At 47.1% G+C, this 14,395-nt stretch overlaps 3 protein-coding genes across 4 annotated transcripts; 1 reads left to right on the top strand and 2 right to left on the bottom strand.

The window, feature by feature from the left end:
* Window positions 1-1,833: 1,833 nt before the first annotated feature.
* LOC134015329 (chromaffin granule amine transporter) lies at window positions 1,834-8,727 on the bottom strand. Its single transcript, XM_062454779.1, has 16 exons — window positions 8,432-8,727; window positions 6,658-6,802; window positions 5,926-6,286; window positions 5,685-5,743; window positions 5,424-5,507; window positions 5,160-5,252; window positions 4,980-5,069; window positions 4,833-4,876; window positions 4,688-4,748; window positions 4,494-4,589; window positions 4,227-4,305; window positions 3,951-4,002; window positions 3,615-3,678; window positions 3,408-3,527; window positions 3,186-3,319; window positions 1,834-2,464 (listed from the first exon to the last, which is right to left on the bottom strand). The coding sequence occupies exons 2-16, from the start codon at window positions 6,770-6,772 to the stop codon at window positions 2,354-2,356; spliced, it is 1,563 nt and encodes a 520-aa protein (XP_062310763.1). The 5' UTR covers window positions 6,773-6,802; window positions 8,432-8,727; the 3' UTR covers window positions 1,834-2,353.
* A 945-nt stretch (window positions 8,728-9,672) lies between these two features.
* Window positions 9,673-11,405, top strand: LOC134014943 (dickkopf-related protein 4-like). Of its 2 annotated transcripts, none has more exons than XM_062454145.1 (5): window positions 9,673-9,923; window positions 10,419-10,468; window positions 10,573-10,677; window positions 10,776-10,854; window positions 11,006-11,405. In XM_062454145.1, exons 1-5 carry the CDS (start codon window positions 9,794-9,796, stop codon window positions 11,287-11,289), a joined length of 648 nt encoding a protein of 215 aa, XP_062310129.1. In that variant the 5' UTR covers window positions 9,673-9,793; the 3' UTR covers window positions 11,290-11,405. The 2 variants fall into 2 exon arrangements, 1 of the variants encoding a protein (XP_062310129.1); XR_009929046.1 differs by lacking the exon at window positions 9,673-9,923 and adding an exon at window positions 9,941-10,063.
* A 255-nt stretch (window positions 11,406-11,660) lies between these two features.
* ppiaa (peptidylprolyl isomerase Aa (cyclophilin A)) lies at window positions 11,661-14,158 on the bottom strand. The gene is made up of 4 exons (XM_062454146.1): window positions 14,001-14,158; window positions 12,631-12,750; window positions 12,180-12,352; window positions 11,661-12,032 (listed from the first exon to the last, which is right to left on the bottom strand). Exons 1-4 carry the CDS (start codon window positions 14,067-14,069, stop codon window positions 11,900-11,902), a joined length of 495 nt encoding a protein of 164 aa, XP_062310130.1. The 5' UTR covers window positions 14,070-14,158; the 3' UTR covers window positions 11,661-11,899.
* Window positions 14,159-14,395: the final 237 nt, after the last annotated feature.

Raw genomic sequence — 14,395 nt, 5'->3', positions numbered from 1 at the left:
TTACGAGTTGCACTTGTAATTCTCACTTTAAGACACTAGATGGCGGTATTGAAGTGCAGCCCAATGGCGCTGTCGAAATAGTGCCCCCTAAAAACCCGTTCCATAGGGCTGCGCTTTACCATCGCCATCTGGTGTTTTACTGTGGGAACTGCACCTGTAATTCTCACATTAAACCATTAGAAGGCGATATTGAAGCGCAACCCAATGGTGGCATTTGAATAGTACCCCTTTAAAAACTTCCATGGCGCTGTAATTTATTAGCTTCATTGGTAACATTAATCTGCAATTAATCAAAGTATGAATTAGTCAATCATCGCTAAAAATATGTTATGTAAATATGTATGTCTATTGTATAATTCACGTTTTGTTCACACCAACCAAGTTAACAAGGTTGGGATGTGTGATGTGGAGCTCCCCTGCAGATGGTTTGATCCATTTTAATTCAACACCTGGACTCTATAAAGGGAGCTCATTTTGTGTATGTGATGGGTACTTAGTGCTGAATGAATGCTGATGAATGTATTTTCTTGATTATGGGCACAAATACATTTACATTTGAATTGCTGAACACAAGTTATTGCATTAAAAACGATGTCTTTTAAAAATTAAAAACATGATGTCACTGATTTGCTTCCATACACCATACATTTGCACGGTACCTGAGTTTTTAACATTATGGGATGTCAAACACCCTCTGACGGGCAGGAAACACATCAAAGCTTTCGAGTTATTGTTTTGGATTTTTTGGCAGATCTATTGTCAAGTGCTAGAGAAATCATTGATTTCTTTATGTGTGTCATTATCAATCCATCAGTTTAAAACACCGGTGCTACTACTGAATGCAACATACTGTACCTCCTAAATATTTTCTGCAAACCTATTCAGTTTGTATCAACTACACTCCGCAGAACCCACCTCCACCAGGGGGGATAATCTTCCAGGAGGACACTAAAGAAGCTCCAGAAGGTTCCACCCCTGAAGAGAAAAAGGAAACCTTCATATCCTGTTCCAGCTGCTCTACGGAACAAGGTCTTTCCTGAACAGATGTAATCTCTATTGGACTAATCTGCACAGTTAAAGGTCAAACAGACACCATTGGTGACTCAGAGTAGGGTTGTGATCTGATTCTGAGCCCATGTCCCTAAAAAGGGACGTCACGATCCTGGCTGTGACGCAGGTCATTTTATAGTCGTCTTTGGAAACCTAAACAGCTCTGACATGTTTTGCTGGATATACATCCTCCTGGCGTCCCCCTGCATTGTCAATAGGTAAACACTACCCAATCACAGACAAAGTACACACTCGACTGAGCCACGTGACTATAGGATGGAGCCGTCGATTGACACAATATGTAAACACTGATATTGTGTGACAAGGTAGATTAGATATTGTGCAACAGAGAATCCTACAATGGAAGTCTCTCTGACCCTGTCTTTATGGGTAACGATTAGATTCACTCCATGATTGGCTGAATGGAGCAGGTGAGTTCTCACATCGTTGGCCCGCATGGGGGTAAACAGCCCAGGTGATGCAGACCACCCACCACAGCGACATGTTGATTTAGTGACACCGGCGTGACAGCAACGAAGAGGAAATTAAAGATTAAGGGAGATAGCTTGCTGCTCGACACCCAGTCAGACCACAGCTCAACTCTCACCCCACATCACGCTCGCAACCCCGAACCTCAGAGAGACACTCGCAATACTGGGTCAAGTTTCAGGAGAAGATATGGATGGTGACAGCATAACAACTAAAATACGAAAAACCTCGCGAAGGTTTGACAGAGCACAGAATGAGTATATATTCATCGTGTGAAATATTGAGTGACTCAAGTTCCAATCGTATGAGATCTTTAATTATGTGCAAAGCCTGCACGTGTGTTACATTTACATTAGGACATGGAACAATAATAAGAACAATCTGACAGGACAAATAACAGTCTTGCAGAATGGAACAAGGTGCACATCACTTTAGTATGGAAGATGGTGTATATATGTTCCATTAGATCTTAAATAAAATAATAGTACAGTCTGGAAGGGATATGAGGATGACTATTTCTACTGTACAAAAACAGTGTTTCCAATGACTGGCTGTAGGACGGGTTGATAGAGGGTTGATATCACACACACACACACACTAACAAACAAACAAACACTACGTCTTTGCCTGACATAGCATAAAGGTTCACTTCTCATCAATGATGTGTTACGGTTTTCGGCACCATCATTGTAGTAATTCGACAGTTTTTAAACAATATTTTTTCTGAAACACCAACATGCACACCCACAACCTTTAGTCTGTGAGTGTGCAAGTGTGTGCAAGTGTGTGTTCGTGAGAGTAGTCACGTTCCAGGTCATTCCTCTGTCTCCTCTTCGCTTGCATCGCTCAGAGGGAACTCGCGACACTCTCTCTGTGTCGTGTTGTAGTTCTTCCTGTGCATGGGACACTCCTGGCCGATTATAGCCTACAAACACACACAAACGCGCTTATTATTGGAAAGATATTCAACTGTGTCAGCTCTCAGTCTGTAATGATTTTAATCGTTTTATCTTTGTCTAATGGGCGACTGTGTAATTAATTCCTGCCGTCTGTTTCAGTTACACCTGTCGCTTTAAAGTAACTGACCCTCCGGCTTTCATCATCATCCTAATGATTCCGCAAAAACCCACATCAAACAGAAGCTTCACTAAAGTATACTTTACTAAATTATAGTTCCGGATGACACGGCTTCTAAACGTTTCTGTCTGAGCGTAGAGACCAAAACTGGGGAGAGCACTGTCTTTGAAAGTCTTCTGATTGGCACAGACACAGAAATACTGAGAAACCAGTAGTACACACAAACGCACACACACACACACACACACAGACATACTGTACATACACACACACACAGTCAAGCACACACACATGCAGCTCTGCTCCTTGTGTGTGTCAGGACATGTCGTCCCAGACACTGTGGTGGGGGGCGGCATTAATACCGGAGCCAGGTGAACAGGAACAGGAAAGGCCCAAATATGGTCAGGCGGTTAAAACTTGTTATGATTATTAGTCTGAGCCGGCAGGTGGTTTAAGTAGCTAGTCTGGTCTCCCGTTAGGAATTACTTTTTTTGTTTGTTGACTTGATTAGTTTAATACACAAGCAAAGTCTGAAGTATCACACTCAGGCACACAAACACATGACTCACCATCTTCTCTTCACGCACGGCTGGGTTCCTGAGGAAGAAGCAGAGAGGCGCGTACAGGATGTTGATGATGCCGATGAGCACCATGAGGTAGGGGAACCCAATGGCTCTCACGAGAGCGCCCCCTGTGGACGGACCTGGGTCACAGACAGGGAACAGGTTCGGGTCACAGAGGAACTGTGACGTTTCTTCAGGACTGTGGTGAGCGTGAAAGTTTTTACTCACCAACAGCGAAGCCCATACACAACGCTACATCAGCTATGGCATACACACTCCCATAGACAGAGGCATGACGTATGTCTACCAAGTATCCCATTATGGCCATCATAGAGGAGTCCACCATACCTGAAACACACACAAAAACACATAGTTCAGCAACAGCTCATTGGCCTACGATCCTTTCTCCATACCTGGCCATTTCCTAAGACCTACCAATAGCGAAGCCCAGGCCTCCATTTGGACCAATGAGACCATAGATGCTGGTGGCAAAGGGCACCTGTGGATCAACATGATGTGAAAATGTTGTTGGTTAAAGAACTACATCTGGTACATTCGGAGAGGAAGGGTCATGATCTTAACAAATGCCACTTTCTAGAACTGCCATATTAGAATTAGAATCATTACATTCCTCGAAATACGCAGATATCACAGGCCTGCACTGTATACGGTATACAAGACACTACAATAAGCGGGCTGCTCGCTGACCCACAGGACCTAGCCTGTTGACAGAGTGAGCGAGCGGGGGGTTAGCCAGGGCTGGGTACTCACACACAGCAGGCTGATCCCTACGATGAGCATGCCTATCATGGAGCACAGCCACCTGAGGACACAACACGGCTCAGGCTCCTTACTGGGAACCAATAAAACACTGTGTACTTTGTGTACACAACCTCCGTGAAAGGACACAGTGTATCTTTTGAAAAGATCACTCTGTTTGGTGCGGTTAATTGAATCATCACAGCAGCTTTGGAAAAAGCATCTGCTAAAAGAATGACCAGAATGGTAATTTTTTTAATGGAACAGGGCAGATCGAGGATAGCTTACCTTCCCATTTTATTGGCTAGCAGCCCAAACAGGTTGGTGCCGATGAGGTACGCAATGCTGGCGGGTAAAAAAGCCATGCCTATTGAGACAATAACAGACTGGCAGATGAGAGGAAGAAGGGTTTCTGGAAGAGTTCGATTATTAATTTTCTAATAAATAATTAGAGGGTTTAGGCAGAGGTCACAACCTTTGTGACACTGACTTATGTATTAGTGACACTGCGTCAATGGGCCATACAGAGATCCGACAGGAAGTCAAGGAAATTACCCAGCTGCCACTTTGGGGAGCACATGGTCTGCAGCATCCAGATGGGCAGGGTTGGCTCTAGGATGGCCACGCCCATGTTGGCAAAGCACAGGGATCCTGGGAGTGTAAGACAGAAAGTCGACCATGTTGGATACCTTTATTGCTAATACAATAATGTCAGTGTACAGGTCGGTTCTGTTCTGGTCTGCCCTCACCTGCACTGATGAGGATGTAGGGGTCTTTTAGCAAAGTCAGGAGAGGGGTGCCTTCAACACTCTGTAAACCAACATAGAGGTCAAAGGTCACACACATTCATATTCACACACAAACAGACACACACCCCTGACAAAGGAGACTCACCCCAGGTGAAATCTTGGACGGCTGGAGTATGCAGAGTTGTAAGGCTTGGTGTTGGGGGAGAATTCAGGTTGTGTTTAATCACAAGTTTTAAGTCTTGCTGCTCCTCTCTTAATGAAACCATCACATTGTCATGTTATATATGCTTACCTCCATCGAACACTGCCAGAAAGGCCAGGATCAGGAACGGAGCACGCTTCCCCACAAACTCATACATCACACTGCCGAACGGAGCTCCAACTGTACAACACAAAACAGAGAGGTGACTTATAGTAGCTAAAACTCAAGGAGAGGAGAAGAGAGAGGAGAAGAGAGGAGAGATTTTCTCACTCAGGACTCCCATGGCCAGTCCTCCCAGAGCGATCCCCATGGCAATGCCTCTCTCTTCATCATCTGTGTACACACTGGCCAGCATGCCCAAACCTACCGGACAAACACAGCCATGGTTGGTACACACTTATTTAATGATTTTCAAACACTAGATATCATAAACATCAACACCATAAATATGTCTAGATCTACAGGACAGATCAGCTTATCCAACCAAAACTTCAGAAAACTTCACAAACCACGTAGCAATCAAGGTTCTAGTACCTGCCACAGAGGAGAACGAGGATCCGATTCCCTGAAGAGACCGCGCAAAAAACAACAAGGCGTATGTTCCTGAGAAGGCAAACACTACGCAGAAAGAAACGTCATTGTAGAACATGTGCAATATATGGTTTTAACGGAACAATTAAACGCTCATTCAATGCAATAGTACAATGCTGTCATCATATAATTTTAAAGTTGAACCGAATAAATGACTGTCAGTGATGAAATGGGTCAACCACGCTGTAAAACAGAGCTGCTTACTGATGGTGGAGACGAACATGATGAGGAACCCAGCAAACATGGGGATGTGATATCCAACCCTGCAGTGGAGAAAAGGGCATGACAGTATAGATGCATGGAGAGTTTTCCACCCCTGGTCTCTTCCCTGGTCTCTCCCCTGGCCTCTCCCCTGGCCTCTCCCCTGGCCTCTCCCCTGGCCTCTCCCCTGGCCTCTCCCCTGGCCTCTCCGACCCCACCCTGCAGCCCCAACCAAGCCTTGTACCTGTTGGTGAGAGGACCAACGAAGGGGTTGACCAGCAGCTGCACCAGGGCCTTCGAGGCAAACAGGAGGCCCACACGCACATTCTCCTCCTCCAGGAACTGGCTGTCCTCCTGGCAGCCCGCCTGGGTGGAGTTAGTGCTGCCATCATCCTCCCGGGAGAGGTTGCCGGGTGAGCTGGTCTCAGACCCCCACAGGTTGTAGGTGGTGTTGTCATAGAGGGAGAGGACCAAGGAGAGAGCGGCCCCCCCAGGGGCCTGCGGTGTGGGGGCTTGAGTGGGGGAGAGCGCTGGGCTTGGCTGGAGGGGGGGCAGTGTCTGGCTTTCGTGCTCTATGGCATATAGAAAGGTGGGGATGATGGGCACTGCAGGGGAACAGACAGGACAGGTTAGCCTTTTTTGGGCACAGCATGCTCTTTACTAGACAGAGTGTGGAAGAGAGGTAAGGCCACACATATGTGCATGTCTGTGCGTGTTTGTATGTGTATGTGTGCGTATTTTTATGTGTATGAGTGTGTGTGTGTGCATGGTCTTGAGCAGGGAACCTATCCAGGCCCCAGATGCTCTCTGTCTTGTTGAGTCTGACTCACTCTCTCTTTTGCTCTGCTCAGAAGGGCACGGTGATAAATGTCACGGCGGAAAGCTGCGCTGTCTTCATACGATGGGCACCTCCTTCAATACCCAGATGCTTCACGGCTGTGTGTGTGAGTGTGTGTGTACGTGTGTGTGTACTCACCGACCACAGTGAGCAGCATGTTGTCCAGCAGCAGAGCTACACACACCACCACCAGCACCAGCCTTGGGGAACCTCGGCTCGGTTGCAGCCACTCCACTGGGTTCAGCACAGACATGGCTCTGAGCAACACACCCTCAGACTACAGCTACACACACACCCATGTGTACAAAAGCACATTCATGTGGAGAGACAAACGCAGTAATGTGAAAATACACGTAAAGACACATCTACCTGCTTGTTTGCTTTCATGTGTCAGCCAGTCGACTGACCGACCAACCAGCCAGCCGGCCAGCCTGTCATTCAGTCTGCCCGTCTGGTTCTCCTGGGCAGATGGTTATCTCCATGGATGATTGTTTTAGGTATTTTTTTTCTCTCTCAAGAATAGAATTATCTCTTCTCCAGGGCATGCATTCCCCCCTCCCCCCCTCCTCCATCTCTCTTTCTCTCTTTCTATTTCTGACCTTGCTGGACTCTTCAGTCCTCCAACCCCAGCACCAGCCCCAGCACCAGCCCCAGCACCAACCCCAGCACCAACCCCAGCACCAGCCCCAGCACCAACCCCAGCACCAGCACCAGCCCCAGCACCAACCCCAGCACCAACCCAGCACCAACCCCAGCACCAGCACCAGCACCAACCCCAGCACCAGCACCAGCCCCAGCACCAACCCCAGCACCAGCCCCAGCACCAACCCCAGCACCAGCACCAGCCCCAGCACCAGCCCCAGCACCAACCCCAGCACCAGCACCAGCCCCAGCACCAACCCCAGCACCAACCCAGCACCAACCCCAGCACCAGCACCAGCCCCAGCACCAACCCCAGCACCAACCCCAGCACCAACCCCAGCACCAACCCCAGCACCAGCACCAACCCCAGCACCAACCCCAGCACCAACCCCAGCACCAACCCAGCACCAACCCCAGCACCAGCACCAGCCCCAGCACCAACCCCAGCACCAACCCCAGCACCAACCCCAGCACCAACCCCAGCACCAGCACCAGCCCCAGCACCAACCCCAGCACCAACCCAGCACCAGCCCCAGCACCAACCCCAGCACCAACCCCAGCACCAACCCCAGCACCAGCACCAACCCCAGCACCAACCCCAGCACCAACCCCAGCACCAACCCCAGCACCAGCACCAACCCCAGCACCAGCACCAACCCCAGCACCAACCCCAGCACCAGCACCAACCCCAGCACCAACCCCAGCACCAGCACCAACCCCAGCACCAGCACCAGCCCCAGCACCAGCACCAGCACCAACCCAGCACCAGCCCCAGCACCAACCCCAGCACCAGCACCAGCCCCAGCACCAACCCCAGCACCAACCCAGCACCAGCACCAACCCCTGCTCAAATCCTGAGTCACAGCCCCACCTTGCAAGGTGCAGCTCCAGACATTTTTAATTTTCTGTTGCATGAAAAACATTCTGTTCCTCTTTATGTTCTGTCATTCTCTTCTATTCTATGTATCTTTATACCTTTTACAGTTTCAAATGACAACTCTAGTTTTCATAGCAGTTTACACATTGTAAACTATGACCATAAACTATACATTTTATAACAACCATTATACAATTAACATGAATAACATTTTACTGTTTTCCAAGTCAATCCAAATTTTACCACTTCATCCAACGTATCATTGAATAATAAAACAAAAACAATAAATGTTAAACATTTGTTTTTATGGTGACCAACTCTATTGGTCACCATAATTGTAAGTCACTAGATCTTAAGTCTCAGTCCTCTCAGAGTGATCTGAGTCTAGCTTACCTCCAGTAGCATCCCGTGCCTTCACAGAAGAGCAGCTGTGATGTTCAACGCTGCTGGCTCTATTTAAGACCTCATGAGACTGTCCTCTCTTCATACTGTACTCTACGCCTCACCCCCTCAATAAGAGAAAACACACACAAGCAGAAGAACACACACACACACACTCACCCTGACCTAAGTGTGCTCTGCGTCACAGATGGAAGTAATTGCTTGCATCTGCTGTTCTTTATTGAAGAGAGGCATAACCTGCAGGCTGCAGGAGCTGACAATAAGCCGTTATCTGTAATCAGCCACACTACACCCCGCGCCCCCCCCCCCCCCCCCCCCCCCCCCCCTGGCTGGACGGCAACCTGGGCCTCTCACCAGGCCGCTCCCACGGCAGTTCTGTGAACAACACATGCCCCAAAGCACCAGCTAACTTGAAACACTGTAAACAATGACAGCATCTGGTCTTCAAATTCAGGGACCCGCTGCATGGTCAACATGGATTGAGACGGTACAAATCATGTTTTGAATTTAAAAGGCATTGAAAACGTAATATTGACATTTCAGCACCAACAAATTTGTTGGTTTTGAATTCAATTCTTTAAAATGCAATTCTGATCCAAAAAAATCAAGATTCGGAAATTCAGGTTGCCCAAATTCGAATGGTAAAATTCAGATCCTAAAAATTCTAGCCGAAAAGGTTTTTGCCGAAAGAATTCAGATTGCAGCATCTGGGATACCAAGGATAGGTAAGGCAATCGTGCCTGAATGAAATCGAACCATCTCACTTCTCCGAGAAGGGTCCAACTGCTTGCCTCAGACCGGACCTCCTCAGACCCCAAGCTGTGATTGTATGACTACTGTATCGATTTTGGGGGGGGGGATCAGAATTTCACCATTCGAATTTCAGCAGCCTGAATTTTTGGGTCCGTTTTTTTTTTTACATTGAAATACATTCATGTTTCCATAAAGAGGTTAATTCAAAAACAACAAATTCGGTGGTGTTGAATTAATATTAAATGCCTTTTAAAATTCTAAACACTGATTTGCTTCCATAGCGCCTTGATTGGGGTTTACAGTCTCCTGCAAATGCAGTTTGTTATTTAACGTGCTGACGCTCTGTCAGATGAAAAACAGACGGAAGAGAGATTGAACTTCAACAACTCCAATCAAATAATTTTTCCTGAGGTATCAAGAGATGGGAGACAGGGAGGTAGAGATTAGAGGTGGGGGGGACTGAGCACGTTTGAGTCATCTGATATTTTCCTCTGAACTCACGTGCTTCTTGTCGTTGCTGCCTGGTGGCCAAGCTTTCTAAAAGTAAAGGTAAAAGTAATGTAGTAAGTAGAAGCGTAAATAGTTCAAGAACTTCAAAAGATGAAATGTCGTAGGGCCGGGGATGGTGCGCGACTTTCATCCAACTCATTCATGATGTACTCATTTTCAAATGGTCTAGCTTACATGATCAGCTTGATGTCTTTTTCATATCGACAGCCAATCTCTAAAGGTGAGACTCTGAGATGGCAATCTTTCCTCCGACCATATCAAACACTAACAAGATCAATGCCACGGTTTCCTTTACTTGTGATCTAAACATGCATGTGTTCCGGTCGGTCAGGAAGCCACGTTCATCCGTCGACTGATGCGGTTTGTTCAAAGAATATTTGATATTAATCAAAAAATACATTTCAAAGGGCCTCTGCGGGGCGGAGGGTTTGGGATGTTAGCCTGCGGATGTATGAAAGAGCTAAAGTAGCTTTACAGCCTGCGGGTGGTCGGCCTGCAAAGGCGTAGCCTATAAGTAGGCTAGGACCGTAACGCTCACCTGTTCACAAGACAAGGCAGATCACCTGTTCTGTGCCAGTGATTAATAGCACATGCTACTATTCGAATTGTAGGAACTAGCTCAAGCCTGTGGGACTAATATTCCAACGTGACAAAATGTGGACCCCCACGATCACTTTTCTTCTCATGTGTTCATATTGTGTCGTGCGCTGCTTAGACTCTAACGTGATTCGATCCTCCAAAGAAGTAACGGAGCCCGTGGACCAGGTGAGCGTTTGTGCACCTGCTGGATTTGTCTGTGGTTGCTGGAGGATGTGTTGTTGACAGTGTTTTACTTTGGTAGAGTATTAATGTGCGCTTGTGCTTGACAGGAGCGTTTGCAAAGTGGCTCAGACAGTGAAGTGCACAATTCTGGAAACGCTCGTCGCGCGGTAGACACCTCCTCTAACCGCCACAGCAGCCGCAGTGCTTTGGAGGTGAGTGGCGTCATTGTTTAAGCCGTTTGCCAGTGTGTGTGTGAGATGCCGGTGTTTTAAGTGGCACTCATCGAAAATTACTTTTTCCCCCCCCATAGGATGAAACCTGCCGTAACAAATCGAAGAAGAGCAGGACTTCCATCAGACATCCAACTTCTCCTGAAAACAAAGAGAAAGGTAAGTGTTTACTTTTTATATGCAGGTTCAATGAAGCTTATGCTTAGTTATGCACAACACGCACACCGAATCCCACTTTCGGAAAGTAGTTTATATGCTGTGCTGGTTTTTAAGCGTATTAAATTAAGCGTTTCCCTCCTTCCCCCCTCAGTACCAGAAAGGGGCCCGTGTGTGCGCTCCGGAGACTGCGGAGATGGGCTGTGCTGTGTCCGTGATGGGAGAGGAAAAAGTTGTCAGCGGATTCCGGTGGAAGGCGAGGCGTGTTTACTGCGAGGGCGTTCCAAGGTGCGCAGAAGAAGCCTAGAACGCTGCGACTGCGGACATGGTTTGTCGTGTCGTGGGAATGAAAACTCCAGAGGCCTAGGAGTCTGTCGACCTAAGCAGCGAAGGGAAGCCAGACACTCCAAGAGATTGGCTGAGAAAAAGTGTGGATGAACTTTGCGACTAAACTATCCACATTACTTTAGTTTGAGTAAAGTGGACCTTGCATTAGTTTTGTGGAAACACGCATCTGTCGCTTAATGTTTCTTCAAAGGCTTTGGCAATAAATTGACAGCGCTATGGCGCCATCTACTGGTGAGATGCGGGTATCTTAAGGTGGCGCCCATTTCCTGGTAATACAACTGCGCAATTTTTTATCACTGCCCTGCCCAGTGTAGAAAGTCAGTAATGCCCTGTAATTTTCCCCAAGCCATGACTGCTTTGCACAATAAAAGACTGGTTCTTTCACAAGTAAATTGTCTGTTATGGTAGAAAAAAGTAGGCGACAACATTTTCAAACGACATTTGATTAAGTACCAACAAAATGAAGGCATTTGTTCCCCTTTATTTTTTAGGATTTAACAAACCGTTGGACTTGAAAAAAATAATGCAAAAGAAACTCTGAAGGCAAGTCACAGATGCAACAAGTTTGGACAAGGAACAGAATGGAAAGGGAAGTAACAAATATCCATGGTTAGGAATGTTGAGGTTTACAGGTGGAGGGGGCAGGGGGGTAAGCTATAGGGCAGCAAGAGTGAGGGGGGTGATGTTGGCGGGGGCACATTCAAAGCTGGCCACAGTCGGAAACGGTGATCTTGGCCTTGGTCTTGCCACTGCTGGAGCCATAGGACTCGCACTTCTTGATGATGTCTGTGCCCTCGAGAACCTGTCCGAACACCACGTGTTTCCCGTCAAGCCTGAGGAGCAAAAACCACCATGAGCTTGGTCCCACTCTGGCCGCTACAAACACCTACGCAGCCACTTAAGATGGCCTGACAACACATTTAAAATAAGACTTTACTACTAGCTTTCATCAACTCTGAAGACCGGCATCATTGATTTACCAGTTGGTGTCAGCTGTGCAGATGAAGAACTGGGACCCGTTGGTGTTGGGTCCGGCATTGGCCATGGACAGACAGCCCATGCCAGTGTGCTTCAGATTGAAGTTCTCATCGGGAAACTTGTTGCCGTAGATGGACTTTCCACCAGTTCCGTTGTGGTTGGTGAAGTCCCCACCCTAGACGTACACAATCTAGATTACAATCTAGATCACTGCACAAACAGATGGTATTCCCACCATCTTGGATAGAATCTCAGATTACAGAACACACCAATATCTTAACCCTACATAATTTAAGTATTTTCTAATTCTTTCATACTCAGGTCCTTAAACTAAACTGAATGGAAGGCACAATTTAAATCCGATCAGATGTACTTTAACTGACGTAGCTCAACCTTAACCATTACTGGCAACGTATCAGATATCAGACCCTGGCACAATCCCAGACACCATACCTGGCACATGAAGCCGGGGATGACACGGTGGAATGTGGAGCCCTTGTAACCAAAGCCCTTCTCGCCAGTGCACAGGGCACGGAAGTTCTCTGCAGTCTTGGGGACCACATCAGACCTCAGCTGCACACAAAAAAGAAGAACGGTTAGATCAGAGTTCAACTGAATTTAAGCCTTGCTTGGGACACTTGACTATCAGGTTAGCAAACATAGGCACATTATAGAACCCAACCCTGATGTTTTATTGCCCATGACAGCATGTTATCAACCATGCAAGGAGCAAGTGTGTGGGGGAGGGAGGTGGGGGTCAATGCAGACCCGGTATAGCTGCAGTAAAACGAAACGGTTGGGTCGCTAGATGTGCTGATGGCAGCTGTAGGGTTCCTTTACTGCGCACCTGCTAAGGCAGACATGCGTGCCCAGTCAAATATCACAGAATAAATCAGGTGGGGTTGGTGCGGGCGAGTCTCTTCTGGTGCAATTCGAGCCGGACATTCCAACTTGACCATTAGCAAACGAGAAAGACGAGTCATGCAATTTAGTGTCCGCAATACGCCGTTAAGCCACAAGATGCTACAGTAGCTAGAAACACACCATGAACACAATAGGCGCAAAATGAACGTTATCTTTAGCAAAATGTACACTGACATGCCGGATCAATTGACGCAATAACATTTCCCGGTGCCATGGCTATTTGATATGATTGACAACTGGTAGCCGTTGTCCGACGCCTACTGAACAACGACGCAGGCTTGGAAGCAATGAGTACTACAAAGAATGGCGCGCGGCCTAGCTGGTTAGTCGCAGTCATTCATTTACACTGGGCGTTGACGAACTGCTATAGTAAATGCAGTTCAGGGGCAAATGCGCTTGCTTAACATCCTAGACATTTTCAAGTACTACCACATTATAAGTAGGGACATTATGCCATTGATATGTTAAGGGGTAAATCACAGAATACGCGGGCTAGTTTGGGTAGCTAGCCAACAAGGAAAATGGCGCTTTCAACGCCAAGTCAATCTTCATGCGTAGAGCTAGCGGCTAATAAAACACATAGTACGTCGTGGGATTCAATTAAAAGTACCTTGTCACTAAACTCAATGTTAACTTCTAAAGTGACTTTAAAAAGTACTCAAGGCAAGATAATGTGCCTATATATTGTGGAAACAATAGACTGGTTTGCGAAGTTTCCGGGTGCACGTGCACATGGCTTTCTTAACCAAGTTACTCGTGACAGTTGCAAGCTGCACCCCCTCTGCCCATTCTCCATCTCAACCGCTTTCGAGTTCGCTAACGTTAGCCAAGTTAGCTTGTGGGTAATCAGCCAAACACAAATATTTATACTAAGCTCGCCAATGCCAACATTTCCTTACCTCCATAGTAACTCTGCCGAGAACTTTGCCGTCTGCCGAGATTTCGAAAAAGACTTTGGGTAGTGCCATGTTGGCTGATAGTTAACGGGAGGATTCTGTACCAAATGAAGGCCTAACCACGCAAGAAACAGAAGAAAATGGAGAAGTTTGATTTGGATATATATAGTGTGAGAGAGGACGGTCCAAAATGGTCAGGAGTCAATGAGAATCTTATAGTTTATTTGACGTGTTTTTCCACGAATCACGTTTCACATTGGCTGATGGCTCCGCCCATTTTTCAAGGCGCACTGGTTACGATTCGCTAATTATTCACAGGGTGGAGTTTCCCCTTTTCGAGCTATTCCCGTTGGTCATAAATGACTCGAAGAACGCCTACACGGCGAACCAAGACAACC

The sequence above is a fragment of the Osmerus eperlanus genome, chromosome 28, assembly GCF_963692335.1.
Source record: "Osmerus eperlanus chromosome 28, fOsmEpe2.1, whole genome shotgun sequence".
Classification (NCBI taxonomy): Eukaryota; Metazoa; Chordata; class Actinopteri; order Osmeriformes; family Osmeridae; genus Osmerus; species Osmerus eperlanus.
Note: the sequence above shows the minus strand (reverse complement) of the source record. Positions and strands in the feature narration are given on the sequence as shown.

Coding starts and splice junctions, on each gene's coding strand:
- ppiaa (XM_062454146.1), bottom strand. CDS start 14,069: ATGGCACTACCCAAAGTCTTTTTCGAAATCTCGGCAGACGGCAAAGTT. Junction 12,751..14,000: donor TCGGCAGAGTTACTATGGAG/GTAAGGAAATGT, acceptor TTTTGTGTGCAG/CTGAGGTCTGATGTGGTCCC. Junction 12,353..12,630: donor TCCCCGGCTTCATGTGCCAG/GTATGGTGTCTG, acceptor GTGTACGTCTAG/GGTGGGGACTTCACCAACCA.
- LOC134015329 (XM_062454779.1), bottom strand. CDS start 6,772: ATGTCTGTGCTGAACCCAGTGGAGTGGCTGCAACCGAGCCGAGGTTCC. Junction 5,070..5,159: donor ACTGGCCATGGGAGTCCTGA/GTGAGAAAATCT, acceptor TGTGTTGTACAG/TTGGAGCTCCGTTCGGCAGT. Junction 4,306..4,493: donor CTCCCCAAAGTGGCAGCTGG/GTAATTTCCTTG, acceptor TTGTCTCAATAG/GCATGGCTTTTTTACCCGCC.
- LOC134014943 (XM_062454145.1), top strand. CDS start 9,794: ATGAAATGTCGTAGGGCCGGGGATGGTGCGCGACTTTCATCCAACTCA. Junction 9,924..10,418: donor TCGACAGCCAATCTCTAAAG/GTGAGACTCTGA, acceptor TGCGCTGCTTAG/ACTCTAACGTGATTCGATCC. Junction 10,469..10,572: donor TAACGGAGCCCGTGGACCAG/GTGAGCGTTTGT, acceptor TGTGCTTGACAG/GAGCGTTTGCAAAGTGGCTC.